Below are 22,641 nucleotides of genomic sequence, written 5' to 3' on the forward strand. Positions count from 1 at the left end.
TAGACCACACACACACACACACACACACACACACACACACACACACACACACACACACACACACACACACACACACACACACACACACACACACACTTGCGCACACACACTCACATGTGAGTACATATTACATGTTCCCTGGTGAACTGATTGTGTTGCCATTAAACAGAGCACTCAAATCTGGAGACTAAAATAGCTTCATCGAAACCATGTGTCATGTTTGATATCTTATCATGGACAATTAAGTTCCAGGTAATTTGGAACCTGTTCAAGTACCGAGCTGTCAGCTTTACCACCCTTAAGTAAAATACATGAACTAGAAAATGCATTAAATCCTGAATTAAGTCTGTTCAATTTGTCTCTGCAATAGTGAATTGTGTTTCACTTCACCAGTGTACAATTTTCCAGAATAATCCACACCCAGATGTACAGAGTATGTTCTTAACAAGAGGGGCAAAAAATAAAGGAAAATAATATAAATAAAATAAAACTGTATAATTATGCAACATGTTTTGATCAAAACATCGATCGTTCTCCATTAAGAATCATTTGCACCTCGAGACATAAAAAATACTCTTTAAATATCTTATTAAATATTATGGAAATTTATTTCTTTTATTATCAATTAATTATCATAAGGCTTAAATGTGCCTCCAGTTTGACTGGTCTCTGGACGTGAGACCAGAGTTTCATCCTGTGGGTCAGATGTGGCTTGATTCTGATGTGACACATCCTACAGCTCTCCTCCACCCCTCCACCCCTCCAGTCCTCCACCCCTCCAGTCCTCTAACCCTCCAGTCCTCCACCCCTCCAGTCCTCCACCCCTCCAGTCCTCCACAGATCATCTCTGCATATCAGAAAGAGGCCTGATTGTCAAACAGAATCCTGACATCCAGCAGATCCACATTCCTAAAGCATTAAGTCACCCTTTGTGTTTGGTAAATCCGTCAGGTGAGTCCTTCCTGTCAGACTTCTGTAGTTATTCCAGTGTGACGGTGAGGAGCCATGTGTCCCTCAGCAGGACCGCAGGACCCAGCGCAGTGTCCACCCCTGCAGGCAGCACCTCCGCCCGCCTGCTCCGTCACACGGGCGGGGCGCCCGGCCGGGGGCACCAGGCCGAGGGCACCAGGCCGGGGGCACCAGGCCGAGGGCACCAGGCCGGGGGCACCAGGCCGAGGGCACCAGGCCGGGGGCACCAGGCCGAGGGCACCAGGCCGAGGGCACCAGGGTGGCTAGATGTTCCTCTGAGCTGTGAGGTACTTGAGGGCGGCGGAGCCATACTTGCGGGACATGTCCTGGTGGAAGTCATCCTTCAGGGTGGTCAGACAGGAGCGGTATGCGGGGCTGGAGCGGAACTTGGAGATGTCGAAGCTGGGGGCGTGAGGCATGTGGATGATGAAGGCGTTTGGAAGAACCATCAGCTCGTACTCCTACGGGAGAAACCACATCCAGGACAGATTTACAGACTTGTGCGACGTTAACCTGGTGTCACATGTCATGCATATACAGTGCAGCATTGATACAACTTAAAATGAACCAAAATATATGTATATAATAAAAAACACAAGCAGCAAAAGTAGTGGAAAGAGCAATGAAGCAAACAGCAACAAGTATAAGTATATATACCACAACATGTAACCTTCATGTAAAGCGTTAACCTAACTCATTGGAGATATAACTTTACAAGGAAAGCAGCAGGACAGATAAATCACTGATATATACTCCATTACAACATCTATTATTCCTCAAACATGAGCATGCATAAAATCTAATTGGGTCTAATCTGTGCATCAGTAATCTTAATCAACATCCAAGCTTTCTAAGCAGCTTTGAGTGCACCGGCACCACAAGGCTGTGTGTCTTCAGAAGGCTCAGAGCCTTTGAGGATGAACTGAAAACCACAAGACAGAAATCCATCAGCCTTTTAATGAGTGGGCTTAACACCTCCCCCTACACACTAACACGGTACCTCTGTGTCTACACACACACACACACACACACATACAGTCAAGGTACCTCTGTGTCTACGCACACACACACACCAACACGGTACCTGTGTATCTACACACACACACACACACACACACACACACACACACACACACACACACACAGTCAAGGTACCTCTGTGTCTACTCACACACACACACACACACACACACACACACATACAGTCAAGGTACCTCTGTGTCTACACACACACACACACACCTCCCCCAACACACTAACACGGTACCTGTGTATCTACACACACACACACACCTCCCCCCACACACTAACACGGTACCTGAGCGTCCAGCTCCATGATGTGGGCCACCTTGTTCCAGCCGAACCCGACGAAGCGCTGGTCATACTCAGGACAGTCTCTCCTCACCACCACGTATGGCTCAAAGTCCGCCTCCCACTCCACCCGGTAGGGCGTGGTCGCCGTACGCCACTTGGCGTAGTCCGTGGGGGCGTGGCCTTTGGTCCAGACGTGGTACCTAGCAACACGAGCCAAACGATAATCTATGAAATAACATCATCCCTTCCCTGACATGCTGTGGACTCCTGTCGATGACGGCTGATACATTCATGTGGACCAATGAGCTACTAGGACACCTGGATCCACTCAGCCTGACCAATGAGCTGCTTGCGTACCTGAAGGTGTAGAGTGTCCCCATGTCCAGCATGGAGAGCAGCTCTGCTTTGGACTTGGGGAAGGAGAGTCTGTATCTGAGTGTCTCAAAGGCAGGAACCACCAGAGCCTTCCTGGTGTGGGCCATGTCCAGCTGCACCACTGCCTTCCTGCAGGACACACCAGGACACACACACCAGGGGAGAAACTCAGTCTTCTGTCCAGCGGCCAGCTGGCTAGTGTGAATGTTCATTTTCAATAGCCTGCAGCTCAATAGATGACCATAGTTTTTAGTGCCGGTGAGTTTAGAATATCGACTAGCCTCTTGCATATGTGACCAGCGTTTGGCTGGTGGATATTGCTAATGGGGTGCCCGGTAACGCTTCGATCCAACATAACACCAAACCGTTTGTTTCGTAAGAATAAAAAAAGTTTCATCAAATGCATCTACAACCTAAGAGTCTGTTTTTATGGTCACACAAAATAACGCGACTGAAACCCCAGACTGACGTGGGCAGCTGGTCTTACCTGAGGTAATCGTAGAGGCCGTACATGGGCAGCTGGTCTTACCTGAGGTAATCGTAGAGGCCGTACATGGGCAGCTGGTCTTACCTGAGGTAATCGTAGAGGCCGTACATGGGCAGCTGGTCTTACCTGAGGTAATCGTAGAGGCCGTACATGGGCAGCTGGACTTACCTGAGGTAATCGTAGAGGCCGTACATGGGCAACTGGACTTACCTGAGGTAATCGTAGAGGCCGTACATGGGCAGCTGGTCTTACCTGAGGTAATCGTAGAGGCCGTACATGGGCAACTGGACTTACCTGAGGTAATCGTAGAGGCCGTACATGGGCAGCTGGTCTTACCTGAGGTAATCATAGAAGCCGTACATGGGCAACTGGACTTACCTGAGGTAATCGTAGAGGCCGTACATGGGCAAGTGGTCTTACCTGAGGTAATCGTAGAGGCCGTACATGGGCAGGAAGTCGACGTCCGCCAGGAACACATAGGGTGTGTTGGCGTTCCTGAGGGCCACGTTCCTCAGCAGGTTGACGGGGTAGAACTGGCCCTCCTTGTAGACGATGTGGTATCCCACGTTGGTGCGGCCCTTCAGCACCTCGGAGGCCTGGGCGTAGCGCAGGAACTGCTGTGCCTCGGCGTCTGACAGGTAGAGAGCCAGGCTGATGGGCCCCTCCCAGTGCTTACAGATGGCCTCCAGCATCTGCAGCCTGGAGGACAGCAAGACAGCTGAGCAACCAGCGGGATGTTATGTGTGTAACGTGTGTGCAGTGTGTGTGTACAGTGTGTGTGTACAGTGTGTGTGTGTGTGTGTACCTGTCCATGGACAGCTGAGCGACCAGGGTGATGTCATTGTCGTCTCCGGGGGGCGTGTCCTCGAGGAGGGGCGTGTCCTCGTACTGCAGGAAGTACAGGTGCACACGGTGGACTGTGATTCGCTCACGACGGAAATCATAACACTGGTCGTCCTCGTCCAGCTCCTCCAGAGCTTCCTGTAGCTGCACACCACAGACCAGTCAGGGTGTGGACATATATGTTAGGAAAATTGAAGATGTAACACATTTATTCTGTATGAGAATGATTCTGTGTTCAGCATTCCTTGGGTGCAAAGAGGCCTACCCCCAAATCTGAACTCTGGGTAAACATACAAGACCCTTATCTAGGGGCTGAGGACTAGGAAGAAGGGGGGTTTTGGTTTGCGTGTACTGACCCCTAGGCCCTCAGGTGAGGCCTGGCTGGGGCAGCCAAACAGCTCTCTCCTCAGCAGGTTGCCGTCGTACTCCAGGAAGGTCAGGTAGAGGTTCCTGAAGAACTCCACATGCTTGTTCTTCACGCGCAGCTTCTTAGGGGAGTTCCAGTGGATCACCTGGGAGCAGGCCACGCGTCAACTGGGAGAGTGTGTGTATGTTTCTCTGTGTGTGTGTGTTTTACTACCCTTGTGGGGATTAGAAGTAGAACTAAGACAGATTCGACTGGATTGACATTTTCTTACCCCCCCACAACTTCAACTTCTATTGATAGGGAATTAAGGATTATAATTAGGTTTAGAGTTGTAATAACACTCAGGGTAGCGGTGAGGAGGTAGGGATAGTTTAAGGTTAATGTTAGGAGGTTTGGGTTAGGCTTAGATGTAGGGTTCAGGTTAGGTTTTTGTGTTAAGGTTACAATGAAGGTAGATTTTCAATTGGACTGAATTCTGAGTCCGCACAAGGATAGATAAACCAAACGTGTGTGTGTGTGTGTGTACCTTCAGGTCAGACACCTCTGTGCAGCACTGCTCTGAGCATGTGTGGTCTGTGTGTGTGTGTGTGTGTGTGGTCTCTGTGTGTGTGTGTGTGTACCTTCAGGTCAGACACCTCTGTGCAGCACTGCTCTGAGCATGTGTGGTCTGTGTGTGTGTGTGTGTGGTCTCTGTGTGTGTGTGTGTGTGTACCTTCAGGTCAGACACCTCTGTGTAGCACTGCTCTGAGCGTGTGTGGTCTGACAGCTGAACGTTCCAGAAGCAGGGCAGCTGGTGCACCAGGACGGGGTTCTGCTTGATGAACGCGTTGAAGATGTCCTGCACACAGGGTTCATATCCACATCACTGACAGATCACACACGTGTGTGTGTGTGTGTGTGTGAGAGACTGACCTGGTGTGTGTGTGTGTGTGTGTGTGTGAGAGAGACTCACCTGGTCGGCCAGAGATGTACTGAGCATGCTCATTAACTCCCTCTCTGCGGTCAGCCTCCACATCTGCTCCCAGCCAATCAGACGCAAGCGCTCCAGGTACAGCAGAATGACCCCTGAGGAAAGCCAGAGATGGTCACACCTTTCTCTCTCTCTCGTTATCTCAAACACACACACACACCAACACCCACCAGTGTTGAAGCCTCTCCCAAGAGCGGGCCAGGGTTTGTGGTTCTTCCAGAGGTTCCCCAAGTACCAATCACTCTGGTTCTCCACCAGACCAATCACCTGCTTCTCTGGAAACACAAACAGGGAGGTCAGATCTAGTGACCTGAGGTCGTATCTAGTGACCTGAGGTCGTATTTAGTGACCCCAGGGTCGGAGGTAGTACCGGTGAACTTCCTGAAGATGGCCCAGAGCTCGGCGATGTCCGTGGCAAACGTGATGTCCGTATCCAGGACGATGACCTTGGTGAGGTCAGGGGGCAGGGCTCTGGTCAGAGTGAGTTTCAGCAGGCCGTAGATCCCAGAGTAGTGCTTGTTGGGGATCCAGGACACCTCCGACTGGGGGGAGGGGGAGGGAGGGAAGGAAGGAAGGAGTGAGGGGGAGGGAGGAGGGAAGGAGGAGAGAGGGGGAGGGAGGAGGGAAGGAGGAGAGAGGGGGGAGGGCATGCAGAAAGGGAATACGTTGTTCCTGTTAATTCAACTCAATAGGTTTTATTGGCACAAAATAACTAATGTTTATCAAAAATTCCATATTTTTTTATTGTGAGCAGGCAGAAATCTGGGGGATCACGCCGGAAAAGTGAACCCTCGGCCCCCCCAGGAGCCCTCGTGGCTGTGCCCCCTCGTGGCTGTGCCCCCTCGTGGCTGTGCCCCCTGGTGGCTGTGCCCCCTGGTGGCTGTGCCCCTGACCTACAGGATGTATATACATTATGTACATCTTCCTCACACACATCGGGAAAGTAACTGAAGATGTTTCTACTCCAGAGAACATCTGCTGTTCTCTCATCTGCTGTTCTCTCATCTGCTGTTCTCTCATCTGCTGTCTCATCTGCTGTTCTCTCATCTGCTGTTCTCTCATCTGCTGTTCTCTCATCTGCTGTTCTCTCATCTGCTGTTCTCTCATCTGCTGTTCTCTCATCTGCTGTTCTCTCATCTGCTGTTCTCTCATCTGCTGTTCTCTCCACAAACAAGGCAGGGGAGCCTGTGATGAATGCCTCTTGATTCCCTGTAATGGGATCTGGATAAGTGCATCATTTGCAAATAATAATCAGCTCAGATGCCTGGATGTGTTTCCTATCTGTCTGTGCTGTATATCTGATAACATTGTGTGTGTGTGTGTGCGTGTGTGTGTGTGTACCTTGAGTTCATCTGCGTCGTAAAAGCTGACTTGGACAGATGGAACCATCCACGACTGGAACAAAGTACTCAGGATCTGATTGGCTACTGTGTCTGTGATGAAATGGAAATGTAACGGATTTCTCCTGTGAGAGAGAAAGAGAGAAATAGAGAGACAAAGACAGAGAGAAGGAGGGAGGGAGAGATGGAGAGAGAGAGAGGCGCTAGTATCAATGATACATAGTCACTTCAAATCATGTTGATCACTCAGTGAGTGTGAGTGTGTGTGTGTCCAGCTCACCTGTGGAACAGGATGGACTTGACCAGAGTGACCACGTCTCTGCTGGCGTTGTGACCGGCACACACACACGCTACATGGATCAGCTGCAGGAGAACAAACTCACATTTAGAAGAAAAAAATGAGTCAATCTGTACTTGCCAGTCGCCATGGCGAATTCAAGTTAACTACCACTGGCCTGGTGGGTGATCATGTGACCACCGCTGGCCTGGTGGGTGATCATGTGACCACCGCTGGCCTGGTGGGTGATCATGTGACCACCGCTGGCCTGGTGGGTGATCATGTGACCACCGCTGGCCTGGTGGGTGATCATGTGACCACCGCTGGCCTGGTGGGTGATCATGTGACCACCGCTGGCCTGGTGGGTGATCATGTGACCACCGCTTCCTCAGCCCACACTGTTCCTGGGCACTGACCAAGAAGTACCTTTTCAGTGCGACCAATCAGAGAGCAGAACCCACCTCACACTTCTCTACGGTGGGCGAGCGAGGACAGTCTGAGTGGTTGCCCCTCTCCTCCGCCGTGCTCTCCACATCCTCAGGGCCCGTGTCCGCCGATGCCCCCCACTGCTGGTTGCCGTAGTTACCGTCGGGGAGGGGCGGCTGTGCGGCGGCGCTGGCGCGGGATTGGCCGAGCTGGAGCCGTATCTGTCGGTTCTCTTCCTCTACCTGGCGAAGCCGCGACTCCAGAAGGGCCGGCTCTGAAGTCTCCCCCAGGCAGGGGGGGAGGAGGAGGGAGCGGTCTGCTGGGGGGGGGGGGGGGGGGAGGGGAGGGTATGGGTGAGGATGGTAATGTGTCGCTACTTTTCTCATTTTCACTTTTCCCTCACAATCTGTCCCCTCACTCTCCCTGTGTGTGTGTGTACTCACTCTCCCTGTGTGTGTGTACTCCCTCTCCCTGTGGTGTGTGTGTGTACTCACTCTCGAGGTTCCCAGCCAGCAGGTACAACCAGGTGAGCAGGAACACGGTTGTCACGGACGCCAGCAGCAGCTTCAGACGCCCTCGGCACGGCAGGTGCATGATGGGTAACGGTGGAGGTCAGGGGTCGAGGGGAGCTCAGGTGGGGCTCAAGCCTTCTGAAGCTTCCTGCTGCATCTTCCCATCTGGAGGGAGAAGCGGGGAGGGGAGACACAAGATCATGTAAAATATGGCAGGGCTGGGTAGAGGCAGGGCAGAGGAAGGGCAGGGCAGAGTCAGGGCTGGGTAGAGACAGGGCAGGGCTGGGTAGAGGCAGGGCTGGGCAGAGGCAGGGCTGGGCAGAGGCAGGGCTGGGTAGAGGCAGGACACATCTCTCTCTCCTGTCTTCTGCTACGGGGTTGCTCAAGGAAGCTGCTTACTAAGAATCTAGGAGGCTTAACCCCCTGTCTTAAACCAGAGGTGACGAGTTTCGGTGTAATCCTGGACTCAGATTTCAATTTCAACTCTCACATTAATAAAGTGACCAAAACAGCTTTCTTTCACCTGAGGAATATAGCAAAGGTACGACCATTCATAAACCAAAATGATGCAGAGAAGTTAATTCATGCTTTTATATCCAGCCGTCTGGACTACTGTAACGCACTGTAACGCACGGACTACAGCTCATTCAAAATTCTGCAGCTAGATTATTAACCAAAATTAAAAGGAGAGGACACATTAGTCCTGTCCTAGCTACTTTACACTGGCTCCCCGTTACCTTCAGAATTGACTTTAAGGTCCTTTTCCTCACATACAAAGCTCTACACGGACAAGGACCTAGCTACATTGCTAACTCCCTTATAAACTACACACTAGCTAGAACACTGCGATCATCAAATGCAGGCCTATTAGAGGTCACCAGAAGCAGTCATAAGAAGATTGGTGATTCAGCCTTTGTCAATTATGCCACAAAACTATAAAACAAATTACCCATAAATATTAGGGAAGCAAACACGCTAGACATGTTTAAAAGACAGCTCAAAACCTACCTTTTTACCGAAGCAATTAAGTAATTTTATCTCAGAAGGGCTTTACTACTTTTATTAGTTATATTATTGTTTTTATAGATTTGCTATTTTAATTATTACTTTTATCACTTGTATTATTGTTTTTATTGATTTTATGTAAAGCACCTTGAGCTACAATTCTTGTATGAAATGTGCTATATAAATAAAGTCTTACATACTTACTTACTTACTGTCTTCAGTATTGCTGCCAGTGCAGCTGAGTTGCAGGGGTAAGTATGATAATGCAATTAGCAGGCGAAATTGGCGCCTCTGGTTGCTAGCGTTAGCGTTCCTGTTAGAAGTGAAGGGGCCTGTTAGCATGGTGCTAATCAGGAAGAGAGATGTGGCCGATTTAGAAGTAATCAGAGGCTGTTTCCTGTGCAGGAGAGGGGAGGATCATCACTTCTCTCTCTCAACCTCATCAGCACCCTCTGCCTCCCTCTTCCCTCTTCCCCCTTCCCCTCTCTCTCTCTCTATCTCTCTCACACACACACACACACACAGGTACACACTCCACATCCACCTTCAAATCATTTTATTTTCCCTAGGAGGTCTTCTCATACACTCTCTCTCTCACACACAAACACACTCACTCCCTCTCTCTCCCTCCCTCATACACACACACTCTCTCTCTCTCTCTCTCTCTCTCTCTCTCTCTCTCTCACACACACACTCTCACTCTCTCTCTCTCTCTCTCTCTCTCTCTCTCTCTCTCACACACACACACACACACACACAGAGAGAGACACAGAGAGAGAGACACAGAGAGAGACACAGAGAGAGAGAGACAGAGAGAGAGACACAGAGAGAGAGAGACACAGAGAGACAGACAGAGATACCCAATTAACACCTGTGTCAATAATCTCTCACACACACTAAGTCAAACACTCTCACAAACACACAGTTCACAGTCACAGTGGGGTTTTTAGTGAAGCATCAAAGTGCAGCTAGTCCTATCACACGACTGGCAGTTCTGTCGCTAGGCAGAACTGTAAAGAGCTGACACTTAGCTGTCTGTATGTGTGTGTGTGTGTGTGTGTGTGTGTGTGTGTGTGTGTGTATGGTGTGTATGTGTGTGTAATACAGTTAGAGGATCAGAGAGGAAGAGTTGTGGGAGTGAAAGAAAGAAAGAAAGAAAGAGAAGTGGGAGGGAGAAAGTGGAATGGGAGAGAGGGAGTGAGGGAGAGAGAGGAGTGGGAGAGAGGAATGCAAGAGAGAAAGAAAGAGGAATGGGAGATAGAGAGTGAGGGAGAGAGAGGAGTAGGTGATCTAGACAGGTGACCTGTGGCGCAAGGCATTGTGGGACAGTTGTGTTGGAAGGTTGTTAACTCTGTAAGGTAGAGCTCATCTTGAAAGTCCACACACACACACACACACACACACTCATCTCTGTCTTTCTCTCAGACACACACACACAGCACACACACAAAGATATTCTGGCAGACTGTGCTCTCAACTCGCTCTTTTTTTCTCACACACACATATACACATAAATACACGAACACACAAATACCATACACACATTCATACACACACAGTCCATGGATGTTTAAACCCAGGCTAATCTCTGTGAAGTCACCTTTTATCTCTAGACTTCCACTTTAATCCTCCCCTCCCTCCCTCTCCTCCTTTCCCCTCCGCTCCCCTCTCCTCCCTCCCCTCCCCTCCTCTCCCCCCTCCTTCCCTCCCTCCCTCCCTCCCCACCCCTCCTCCTCTCCTCCCCTCTCCTCTCTGAGAACAGAGAAGGTTTTCTCTGCAGTCAGATGCTGTACAGGGAGTCCAGTGTCTCCAGCTGGAGATACTCCTACTGAACATGAGGAAGCCATGAGGACACTCAGGGTGGAAGAATCCCTGGTCCTCTCTCCCTCTCTCTCTGTGTGTCTCTCTCTGTGTCTCTCTCTCCCTCTCTCTCTCTGTGTATCTCTGTGTCTCTCTGTCTCTCTCTCTTTGTCTCCCTCTCTCTCTGTGTCTCTCTCCCTCTCTCTCTGTGTGTGTCTCTCTCTCTCTCTCTCACTCACTCACTCACACACACACACACACACACACACACACACACACACACACACACACACACACACACACACACACACACACACACACACACAGTGTGGAGTAAAGTATACTTCAGTGACCCGGAAAAGCTGGTGCTTCACACCAGTACACACACACTCACTCACTCAATCACATACACACAAAATCAAATCACACACAACACATCCTCCACTTGTCACCCTCACACCAACACACACACTCACAAGCATACAGACAGAGCCAGCTAGCTGAAGACAAGACAGCATCCTCTCCCACTTAACCCCACCTAGCCCCCACTTAACCCCACCTAGCCCCCAGACTAACCCCACCTAGCCCCCAGACTAAACCCACCTAGCCCCCAGACTAACCCCACCTAGCCCCCAGACTAAACCCACCTAGCCCCCAGACTAAACCCACCTAGCCCCCAGACTAACCCCACCTAGCCCCCAGACTAAACCCACCTAGCCCCCAGACTAAACCCACCTAGCCCCCAGACTAAACCCACCTATCCCCCAGACTAAACCCACCTAGCCCCCAGACTAACCCCACCTAGCCCCCAGACTAAACCCACCTAGCCCCCAGGCTAAACCCACCTAGCCCCCAGACTAACCTCACCTAGCCCCCAGACTAAACCCACCTAGCCCCCAGACTAAACCCACCTAGCCCCCAGGCTAAACCCACCTAGCCCCCAGACTAAACCCACCTAGCCCCCAGACTAAACCCACCTAGCCCCCAGACTAAACCCACCTAGCCCCCAGACTAACCTCACCTAGCCCCCAGACTAAACCCACCTAGCCCCCAGACTAAACCCACCTAGCCCCCAGACTAAACCCACCTAGCCCCCAGACTAACCTCACCTAGCCCCCAGACTAAACCCACCTAGCCCCCAGACTAACCTCACCTAGCCCCCAGACTAAACCCACCTAGCCCCCAGACTAAACCCACCTAGCCCCCAGACTAACCTCACCTAGCCCCCAGACTAAACCCACCTAGCCCCCAGGCTAAACCCACCTAGCCCCCAGACTAAACCCACCTAGCCCCCAGACTAAACCCACCTAGCCCCCAGACTAACCTCACCTAGCCCCCAGACTAAACCCACCTAGCCCCCAGACTAACCCCACCTAGCCCCCAGACTAAACCCACCTAGCCCCCAGACTAAACCCACCTAGCCCCCAGACTAAATCAGGAGCAGAACACTTGTACAAGGTCACTGGGACCAGGCAGACAGGCATGGAATAGACTTAACAATAGACTGGCAGTCTACAACAGAGTAACACACACACACAAACACACACACAACAATACAGACACAATATACACAGACAGACTATCAGCCCAGGACACAGAGTCACTGATACTGAAGCACTCAAATAACAACACAAAGGCTCCATGTAGTCCTGGGAACAGAGGGAGGGAGGGAGACAGAGAGGGGGAAAGAGGGAGAGAGAGAGAGAGAGACAGAGAAAGGCAATCTTCACCTCTCACTCCTCTGCAGGGAGACTCTGTCTCTCTGTTTCTCTCTTTGTGTGTGCATGTGTGTGTGTATGGGGTGTGTTTGTGTTGTAGTTAAAGATCAGACTCATCTGCAGGGAGACTGTCTCTCTGTTTCTCTCTTTCCCTCAATTTCTCCCTCCCTCCCTCTTTCCCTCCCTCCCTCCATGTCTCTCTCTCCCTCTCTCTCTCCCTCTCTCTCTCTCTCTCTCTCTTTCTCTCTCTCTCTTTGTTGTCAGTGTCTTTGAACTGTTTATGGTTCTGGTTAATAAGGAGCTTATTAACCAGGCTTAAGTTCCAAGCAATCATGCATGCTCAAAAGCACAAAAACACACGAAAGCACACACACGGAAATGTACACACACTGTCACACCCTCACACATGCACACCCTCACACAGTAGCTCTAACCTTTGAGCTTTCCCTCTGTGTCTTCAGCGTGTAACAGCCCAGGTTCAGCAGGGCAGAGGTCTTCTCTCTCCTCTTCCTCTCTCCTCTTTCTTCCCTAAGCCTTTTCTTTCAGCAGTTTTAAGAATCAACTTGTGGATTCTAGTTCTTCAGTCCTCTGCCTCCCTCCCTCCACCTCTTCCTTCTCCACCTCCCTGTTCCCACCTCTCCTACCTCTCACTCCCCTCCCTCTCTCCTCCCTTTTATCAAACAACCTCCCAGAGAAGAGATCTGATTACAGCCGGCCTCCCTCCCTCCCTCCCTGTGACAACTAACTGATCAAGAAGGAGGTGAGAGGGGGTGAGAGAGGTGGAGAGAGAAGGGGAGAGAGGGGGAGAGAGGGATAGGTGGAGAGAGAGGGGGAGAGAGAGGTGGAGAGAGAGAGGTGGAGAGAGAAGGAGAGAGAGGTGGAGAGACAGAAGGGGGAGTCACCTTGTACGATTTTTGGCAAATGTAGCAAAGAGGCTTTCAGCTTTGGAATGCAATCCCCGCCCCCTTCACTTACTCTTTCTTCCACTTTTCTCTCTCCTTCTTCCTTCTCTCCCTCTCTCTCCCCCTCTCAGTTTGGAACCTGAACTCAGGTAGTCTCCTGCAGTACTCAGTCACCTGACACTCCAGAGTGGATAAACACCAGGGAGGTGCGCAGGTGAACTCACATCATTCTTTCTGTGTGTGCACATGTGTGTGCACGTGTGTGGGTGTGTTTCTACGTCCTTGTGCGTGTGTATGTGTGTGCATGTGTGTGTGTATGGTGTGTGCTTGTGTAGTAGTTACAGATCATGCTGAGCTCAGATCAAGAGGTGGAGGAGGTGGAGAGGAGGAGTGTGGAGAGGAGGTGGAGAGGAGGAGTGTGGAGAGGAGGTGGAGAGGAAGAGGTGGAGGAGGTAGAGAGGAAGAGTGTGGAGAGGAGGAGTGTGGACATGTAGAAGGAAGGAAGAAAGAAAGGGAGGAAAGAATGGAGGAAGGAAGGGTCACAGGTCACATTCCTGAGTGTTGACAGTACACATGAGAGAGAGAGAGGGAGAGAGGGAGAGAGGGAGAGAGGGAGAGAGGGAGAGAGGGAAAGAGGGAAAGAGAGGGAGAAAGAAAGAATCTCTGTTGTCTTCCAGTACAAAGTGCACCTACACAATCACAAGTCTTCCAGTTTTAGTTCCACTATCTGACGGGCTGTTATATATCACTGTCTGATTGGCTGTTCTATATTGCTGATGATTGGCTGCTGCCTGTCTGTCTCCATGGAAACGGATCAGGTGTCTGAAGTGCCGACACTTCTCTCCTTGTTAGGGGGTCAGAGGTCAGGCAGTCAGGACCCTAACCCAGACCCAGGGCCATCGCTGCAGTCACACACAAACAAGAGGGAGGAGAGAGGGAGAGGGAGAGGGGGGGAGAGAGAGGGGGAGAAAAGGGAGGGGTGAAGGCTAGGGTTTCTATGCACCTGCTATTCTCCCAGTCACTCCCCATTTTGGAACACAACCCTGGGGAATTTAACTCTCCTCCCCCTCCCCTCCCCCCCTCCTCTCCTCCCTCTCCCCCCTCCTCCCCTCTCCCCTCCTCTCCTCCCTCTCCCCCCTCCCCTCCCCTCCCCTCTCCTTTCCTCCCTTCTCCCCTCCCCCCTCTCCCTTCTCCTCCCCTCTCCTCTCCCTTCTCCCCTTCCCTCTCCTCTCCCCTCCCCTCCCCTCCCCCCAGTCTCAGCAGGACCAGCATATCTACCAGTAGAGGACAGAGTCACGATGGATGCATTGTTACAAACCTCTCATCACAGAAACTTCACTGCTCTATAGACACACAAACACATAGTGACACCACATGAAGCATGCGCACACACACATACACACAGTACTTAAGATAAGATGTTGTTTGTGCTCAGGTGTGTTTGTGCCAAATGTCTTCTTCCATGTGTGGAATGAGAGGTGAAAGGAGATAGGTGAAAATGGAAACTGTCCATCAAACCTGGACCACGCAGACCAGCCATGTTTGAGACCAGGGTCTCGTCCACACACACACAGTTCCTGCCTGCCTGGTGTGGTGGGACCTGGAGGCTTCCAGAAGCTTCTGGTGGACGTGATACAGGATGACAGGTCTGGCAGTAGGAGGTGAAGGAGACATAATGGAGCATATTTATGTGGGAGTGTGTGTGTGTTTGTAAAAGCTGCCAGACATACACACTCCTCTCTTGGGGAATTAGAAGACCAAGACCCTCCTATCATCCCTCCTCCTCCTCTTCTCTCCTCCCCCTTTCTCTCCTCTCCCCTCCTCCTCTCCCCCTCCTCTCCCTCTCCTCCCCCATCCTCTCATCTCCTCCCCCCTGACTGTATCTGACAGTCTGACCTACACATGACTCACTTCCATCACCATCACACTGCCCCGTTGTGACAGCACACATTATAGCTCCTGCCTTGGCCTGTCATCGCTAGCATGCTAACGCTAAAGGCACATCCAGAGGCTGTCATGCTGTAGCTAGCATGCTAACGCTAAAGGCACATCCAGAGGATGTCATGCTGTAGCTAGCATGCTAACGCTAAAGGCACATCCAGAGGATGTCATGCTGTAGCTAGCATGCTAACGCTAAACAGGCTGTGAGCGTAGCTTCAGGCCCACAATGATACATTAGCATTTCTCTCTGATGATGTCACAGAACTGGATGATGTCATGTCAAAGGCCTGAAGGGTCACAACTTTAACTTCCTGAATGTGTTCCTTTGGGGTCATGCTGAGGTTGTGTGTGTGTCTGTCTGTGCGAGGTGTGTGTGTGCGTGCGTGCCTGTGTGACTGCTTTCCTGCAGTGTGTTTGTTCTGTGTGTGTGTGTGTGTGAACTGGTGCGGGCAGTGAGAAGTGACCATGTAATCTGAGCCCTGTCACCTGTGTGTGTTTACAACCTCTGACCTCTCAGCTGACTGGAGCCTGGGAACTGGCTGCACACACACACACACACACGCACACTCTCTCTGTGACTCACCCTTGCCCACTCAACCCTGGTTGAGTGGGCAACCCTGCTTACACACACACTCATGCACACACATACATACATGCAAACACACACACACACACATAGATACACACACACACTCACACAGACAGGAGGCACACACTCCTCTGCTCAGCCTGGTGTCTGCTCAGGGTTCTGTAGCTATGGAGACGTGATGAGAGGCAGAGAGAGGCAGAGAGAGGCAGAGAGGAGGCCCAGCTGATGGCTGGTTGTTGGTGTTTCCAGGGAGCCACTCTCTCTCCAGCCGCTCCAGATATCGACACCTCTAGTCTGCCCTCCCTCTGACCACTCAGGCTGTTTCAGACTGGGAGAGTTCCTTAAGGAGCTGACATTATCTGAACCATGGCTCTACTATTCCTCTCCTGTGAGAGCCAGGGTCGTCAGGGATACCGTCGTCAGGACTAGGGTCGTCAGGGCTGTGCAGTTGGTGTCGAGGCTGACACACCAGGAGACCAGCGGAAGAGGAAACACCAGAAGAAGAAAAAGCAGATTTATGTTTCATAAAAACTCCCTTTTTCTCTCTATTATTCTCCAAGATAAACGAGCGGAAGGTGCCGGAGAGAATCCTTGGGCAGGAGAGAACGATAGAGGGGGAGAGGGGAGAGAGTAAGGGAGGGGAGATAGAGAGACCAGAAAACTCTGAGTGGACAAGAAGACAGCCAATCAGGACCAGCTGTGTTCCAGGCTGCCAGGTCTGCAGTGCACATTCATCACACGACCCCTGACCCCTCAGATCATTACCAATCAGCAGGCTGCCCAGAAAATAATAGGCTGCCTACACACGGGTCAGAGGTCGAACCAGTAAGAGGGTGGCGTTGTGGGAATGAACCCTGGTCCAGAGTGCTTTGTCTGGCTTCTAGGGGTCAGGACACCAGAGGGGTAGTGTGTGTGTGTGTGTGTGTGTGTGTGTGTGTGTGTGTGTGTGTGTGTGTGTGTGTGTGTGTGTGTGTGTGTGTGTGTGTGTGTGTGTGTGTGTGTGTGTGTGTGTGTGTGTGTGTGTGAGGGAGGGAGAGAGGGAGAGAGTGTACGTGTGATGTGTGTGAGACAATGAAAGCACACACACAAACCTACCTCCACACACCTCATCACACATACACAGACACACAGGGATGACACACACACACACACAAGGATGTCACTGTATCAGCATGGGTCTGTTTAAACGTCACACCTCCGCTTGCGTGTGAGGGTGTGTGTGTGAGTGTAAGATCTTTTTTATTGTCTAAACCTGCATAATTTGGGAATACACACCCTCACACACATTTACTAGTTTACACTGCAAACAGACACACACTGTCACAGCACAAAGCCACACACACACATACTCACTCTGCTGTGTACAGAGTTACGTATATTTGCAAGTAGTTAAGGAACCCAGGTTTGACATTTACCAAAGGATTAGTCTCTCCCTCCCCCCCTTCTCTTGAGGATGAGAGTGAGGAGCTCTTCCTCTGCCTGCTGAGACCTACAGGCTGGGGGATCCAGACACTCTGACCATCACAACACTGTTACAACTCCTCACTTCTGATCCTTGATGTTCTGCTGGACTTTTTTACATGCGCTAGATAGTGAGTGAGAGAAAGAGAGAGATAAAGAGAGAGAGAGTAAGGAGAGAGGGAGAGAGAGGGATGAAGAGATCGAGGAAGAGCGAGCTCACTTCTGAGAGAGTCTAGGTCAGATAACATGCTTAAGAACACACACACACAGAGCAGACACACACACACAGAGCAGACACACACACAAAGAGCACACACACACACACACAGAGCACACACACACACAAAGCAGACATAAATACAGTTGTAGTGTTTTGTGGCTTGTGGAGAAGCAGACCTCCAACAGCACTCACATACGATGTGACATCATACAGAAAATGATCTGTCCCCCCAACGCATCAACTCATTTCAATATTAAATGATATATTGCAATGGAGGCACTTGTGCAGATAACAGACCCATGGTAATCGTTTTTTAAGGTTAAGGTAGGCTGTGTGTTACAGCACAGCTTTTGGTGTTTGTACCCCCAGGAACTGCTCTTGAGAAAATGTCAATGTAATTGCGCCCACCTACCAAGTTGATATCAGATTTTCGCGGCTGTATATTATTCTGCAGCGTGTTCACTGCAATGTGTACATCTACTCAGACACACACACATGCTGACACACACTCATGCAAACAGGCTTTCACACACACACACACACACACACACACACACAGTGGGCTGTCTGGCCCAAACACATCCAGTCCGCTTCAGGCACTGAATTTGGGAGAGTCTGCAAAATGTTGCCTGCATTATTTATGGTTGAGATTAATAGTCTTTGTGTTCATGTGTGTATGTATGTGTGTGTGTGTGAGAGAAAGATAGGGAGCTAATACACAAAGCCATAACATGTTATCTCTCCCTCTGGTCTGGGTCTGGTCTAGGTCCGGTCTAGGTCTGGGTCCGGTCTGGGGTGAGAGAGACTCACACAAACAGCCACTGCTGCCTCTGACCTTCCTTACAACAACCCCCCCCCCCCCCCCCCCCCCCCCCCCTCCGGTCCAGTCACCTAGTCCTGACTCAGCGCTCCTCTGCGGAGGGATTTCGCTGTGGCTGCGCTTCGGTCACACGGCTCAGGATGAGTGTTACAATCACACCAGGTAACAGGGGAGGAGGGAGAGAGAACGAGATATAGAGAGAGACAGAGAGAGAGACAGAGAGAGAGAGAGAGACAGAGAGAGAGACAGAGAGAGAGACAGAGAGAGACAGAGACAGAGAGAAAAACAGAGAGAGAGACAGAGGTGTGATCAAAGTTGTCAAAGACATCTCTGAGTGAGTGAGGTGGGCTGAGGTGAGTCTGAGCTGCTGTGTTATTCATGAGTCTGGCTGTGTCTCTGAACGGGGCTGTTCTGGAGGATACGGCCTTTCTGAGGGGGAACACACACTCCTCGTGCTGACTAAAGGACAGATTGGCGGTTTACTAAAATACACCTCACCCCACCCAGGCCCCACACCTCACCCCACCCAGGCCCCACACCTCACCCCACCCAGGCCCCACACCTCACCCCACCCAGGCCCCACACCTCACCCCACCCAGGCCCCACACCTCACCCCACCCAGGCCCCACACCACCAAGGCCCCAGGCCCCACACCTCACCTCACCCAGGCCCCACACCTCACCTCACCCAGGCCCCACACCTCACCCCACCCAGGCCCCACACCTCACCCCACCCAGGCCCCACACCACCAAGGCCCCAGGCCCCACACCTCACCTCACCCAGGCCCCACACCTCACCTCACCCAGGCCCCACACCTCACCTCACCCAGGCCCCACACCTCACCTCACCCAGGCCCCACACCTCACCTCACCCAGGCCCCACACCACCAAGGCCCTGTTGTTCCCAGCTAACATCCAGCTCAGCACACTGCAAATTCATCCTTCATCCACCACATCACAACACTGCTGGCTTGATGACACCTGCACACATGAACATCTGTCATCTGATTTCAATAACAACAACCTGTCAGAACATTAAGAGTGGAGAGAGAGAGAGAGAGAGAGAAGGAGCGCTGCATTCTGAACTGAGAGAAAGAAGTCATTGTGTTCTGAAGCTGGATAGGTCAAGGTAGAAGAGAGAGAGAGAGGCAGGAAGAGAGAGAGGGCAGAATCGATGTTTACTTTACTCTTTCTCTCATCTCAAAAACAAATGTATTCTATACATAACCTCCTGGCCACTGCCTCCATTAGCACGGCCAGGTAGTGCACGTGAGAGTGCACGTGTGTGAGTGCGAGAGAGTGCACGTGTGTGAGTGCAAGAGAGTGCACGTGTGTGAGTGCAAGAGAGTGCAGGGCCGGCTAATGTGTGTGAGAGAGAGTTAAGGGAGAGTGCAGGGCCGGCTAATGTGTGGTTCTACTCTGGTAAACGTATTTATTCCTCGTTGTGTGACCACGGGCCATAAACACTGCTAATAACCAGGCTTCAGAGAGGGTTACTGGAGAACCCTTTATCATGGGAGGGTAATTCACATTAACATGATGAGGAGAGAGGAGGAGGAGGGAGAGAGGGAGGAGAGGGAGGGAGGTGGAGGAGGGAGAGAGGGAGGAGAGGGAGATGGAGGAGGGAGAGGGAGAGAGGGAGGAGAGGGAGATGGAGGAGGGAGGGAGCAGGAGAGGGAGGGAGATGAGGGAGGGAGAGAGGGAGGGAGATGAGGGAGAGGAATGTGAAGGAGGGAGGTGGAGGAGTTGAAGGAGGGAGGTGGAGGAGGTGAAGGAGGGAGGTCGAGGAGGTGAAGGAGGGAGGTCGAGGAGGTGAAGGAGGGAGGTGGAGGAGGTGAAGGAGGGAGGTGGACCTCCTACAGGAAGACAACAGGCGAGGGTCAGTCAGCTGCTCTCATCATATCCTCAATGGACCGATGGATTGAGTTTGAGTTGTCATTAAAATTAAGGCTGTTTATTCTCTCTCTCTCTTTGTCTCTCTGTCTCGCTCACGCTCTCTCTCCAATTAATGACCAGATCAGCCATCTGTCACCACGGTAACAGGTCACAGTGTCTCTGACTGCACATCTGACCACCATGTGTGTGTGCGTGTGTTTCTGTGTCTGTGTCTGTGTGTGCACGCATTACTATAATCACTGAAGCTGATCTGTGTTGACACGTATGGCGGCAGCAGCATTAGCTAGTTGGAGCTGCTAGTTGGAGCTGCTAGTTGAAGCTGCATCAATCAGTTGGCATGACCGGGAATCGAACTGGCAACCTTCGGATTACTAGCCCGACTCCCTCACCGCTCAGCCACCTGACTCCCTTGATAACGCACTGTGTCCACTTCACATCAGGCGTCGGCCTCCGCGCAGCTTCCCAAAAGTCAGAAAATCAAAGTCAGAAAATCAGAAGCCTGTTCCAGAAAGTGAGTTTACCAAATAAACAGGAAAGTAACTGACATGCCTGGCTGAGATTCACTTTATGGAACATGCCCCCGGTCACTTCAAAGTGTAAACCCAGTGTGCATTAAAACACTGCAGACTCCCGATCCGAATTCACTTCACCACATCGGTGAAAGGAGGCCAGAAGTTGAAGATTTTACATAATGGACGACGAGAGATTCATCCTAGAAGTTGAGCAACACTAGTTGTATGACACAATAAATCCACAAATAGCCCACACAAATTTGTACCTCGCAAACTCGCCAACACAGCTGCCTCGCAGCCTCTACCTGGTCGTGTTGCAGCCGTAACGCGCCGCAGACATGTCGGGGGGGGGTGAGGGGGGGCTTTCATATCAAAAGGCCAAAACAGTATTCCAATATTGACAGGATAAATAAGTCATTACTTATTTAATACTTACAGAGTATGTGACCAGAAGAGAGAAGAGCCAGGAGGGGAGGAGGAAGAGGGGAGGAGGAAGAGGGGGAGGAGGAAGAGGAGGAGGGGAGGAGGAGGAGGGGAGGAGGAAGAGGGGGAGGAGGAGGAGGAAGAGGAGGAAGACAGGAGGGGAGGAGAAAGTAGCACTAGTGTGTCAAACAGCTGCTACTGGGAGAGGCAGCAGCCTGAGTGTTTGTGTGTGTTAATGTGTGTGTGAGTGGTGGTGTGTGTGTGTTAATGTGTGTGTGAGTAGTGGTGTTTGTGTGTGTTAATGTGTGTTTGTGTGTGTTAATGTGTGTGTGAGTGTTAATGTGAGTGTGTGTTAATGTGTGTGTGAGTGGTGATGTGTGTGTTAATGTGCGTGTATAAGTGTGTGAGCCTGTGTGCAAGATTATTTTTGTGTTCATAGAGCAGAAGGATTTAAGGAGCAATCTGTGTCAGGTTTAGGTGAGTAAGTGTGTGTGAGTAAGTGTGTGTGTGTGTGGGAGGGGTGGGGGTAGTTATGGCTCTGGGGGAAGGTGGGGTTGTCAGGGTTGCTGTGCACAGGGGGGCAGGGGGGAGGGGCGGGGGGTAAGTAGGGGAGAGACCTTCTCAGTAGAGAAGAATTTGTTTGAATTAGAACTAGTCTAATCTAGTCCCAATGACCAGTCACATAGGCACGCACACACACACAGCTACACACACAGTTACCGTCATGCACACACACACACAGCTACACACAACCACACACAGTGTTACCTTCATACACACACACACAGAGATATTAAAGTTTCTTCTCAGGCTGAGTAACCTAACTGTAACCCAAGCAAACCAGGTCTGATCTGTCACATCCTCAACCACAACACAACCAGCAGTCTACCAGGACAGGACCAGGACGGTCTCTTACCTCCAGTGAAGCTGCTCCTGTAGTTGTGACCCGTAGCTCCTCACAGCTTCAGTCCTCAGAACATCCGTAAAATGAGAACCAACGTGTGTTTGTTAGGTACTGCTGACCAGGGCGAACACCAGCGTCCTCTCTCACACACACACACACACACACACCCTGCCCTGTACCAGCTGGTACCAGAAGACACACAGTCAAATCCCCCACACACTCTCTCTCTCTCCCTCTCTTCCACACGCAGAGAAGCCAGCCGGTGTAGAGCGGTGGAAGCAGTACATCCAGACTTCCAGAGAAGGGGGTCTGAGTCCGTCTTGTCTCCCCCAGAATCAAGCACCGTTCCCGGGTAGGGAGAAGCAGAAGAGTCCCTGCAGTCTGCAGAAGAACAGAAAAAGAACAGATTCTGGTTTCACCACTCTCTCTGTGGCAGTTTGTCGCTTTTTCTCTGCTTCTCTTTAACTCTCTCTCTCTCTGTCTCTCTCTCTCTGTGTGTGTGAGACACGCAAGCTTAGAGCTGGGGAGAGCGACCACACGGTCTGTCTGTTGATCGTTCTGCTTCTGCAGA

General features: G+C 51.2%; 1 protein-coding gene across 5 annotated transcripts; it reads right to left on the minus strand.

The window, feature by feature from the left end:
• Positions 1–819: 819 nt before the first annotated feature.
• Positions 820–22,590, minus strand: large2 (LARGE xylosyl- and glucuronyltransferase 2). Of its 5 annotated transcripts, none has more exons than XM_067249351.1 (15): positions 22,083–22,590; positions 7,863–8,045; positions 7,404–7,684; positions 6,946–7,028; positions 6,667–6,790; positions 5,696–5,867; positions 5,496–5,600; positions 5,308–5,420; positions 5,068–5,193; positions 4,345–4,500; positions 3,951–4,132; positions 3,566–3,844; positions 2,641–2,787; positions 2,288–2,483; positions 820–1,430 (listed from the first exon to the last, which is right to left on the minus strand). In XM_067249351.1, exons 2-15 carry the CDS (start codon positions 7,960–7,962, stop codon positions 1,233–1,235), a joined length of 2,262 nt encoding a protein of 753 aa, XP_067105452.1. In that variant the 5' UTR covers positions 7,963–8,045; positions 22,083–22,590; the 3' UTR covers positions 820–1,232. The 5 variants fall into 5 exon arrangements, 4 of the variants coding, with proteins under 4 accessions (XP_067105452.1, XP_067105453.1, XP_067105450.1 ...); XM_067249352.1 differs by having other exon boundaries at positions 3,951–4,126; positions 7,404–7,687; XM_067249349.1 differs by having other exon boundaries at positions 7,404–7,687.
• Between the last annotated feature and the right edge of the window lie 51 nt (positions 22,591–22,641).

Source organism: Osmerus mordax, chromosome 13, assembly GCF_038355195.1.
Source record: "Osmerus mordax isolate fOsmMor3 chromosome 13, fOsmMor3.pri, whole genome shotgun sequence".
Classification (NCBI taxonomy): domain Eukaryota; kingdom Metazoa; phylum Chordata; class Actinopteri; order Osmeriformes; family Osmeridae; genus Osmerus; species Osmerus mordax.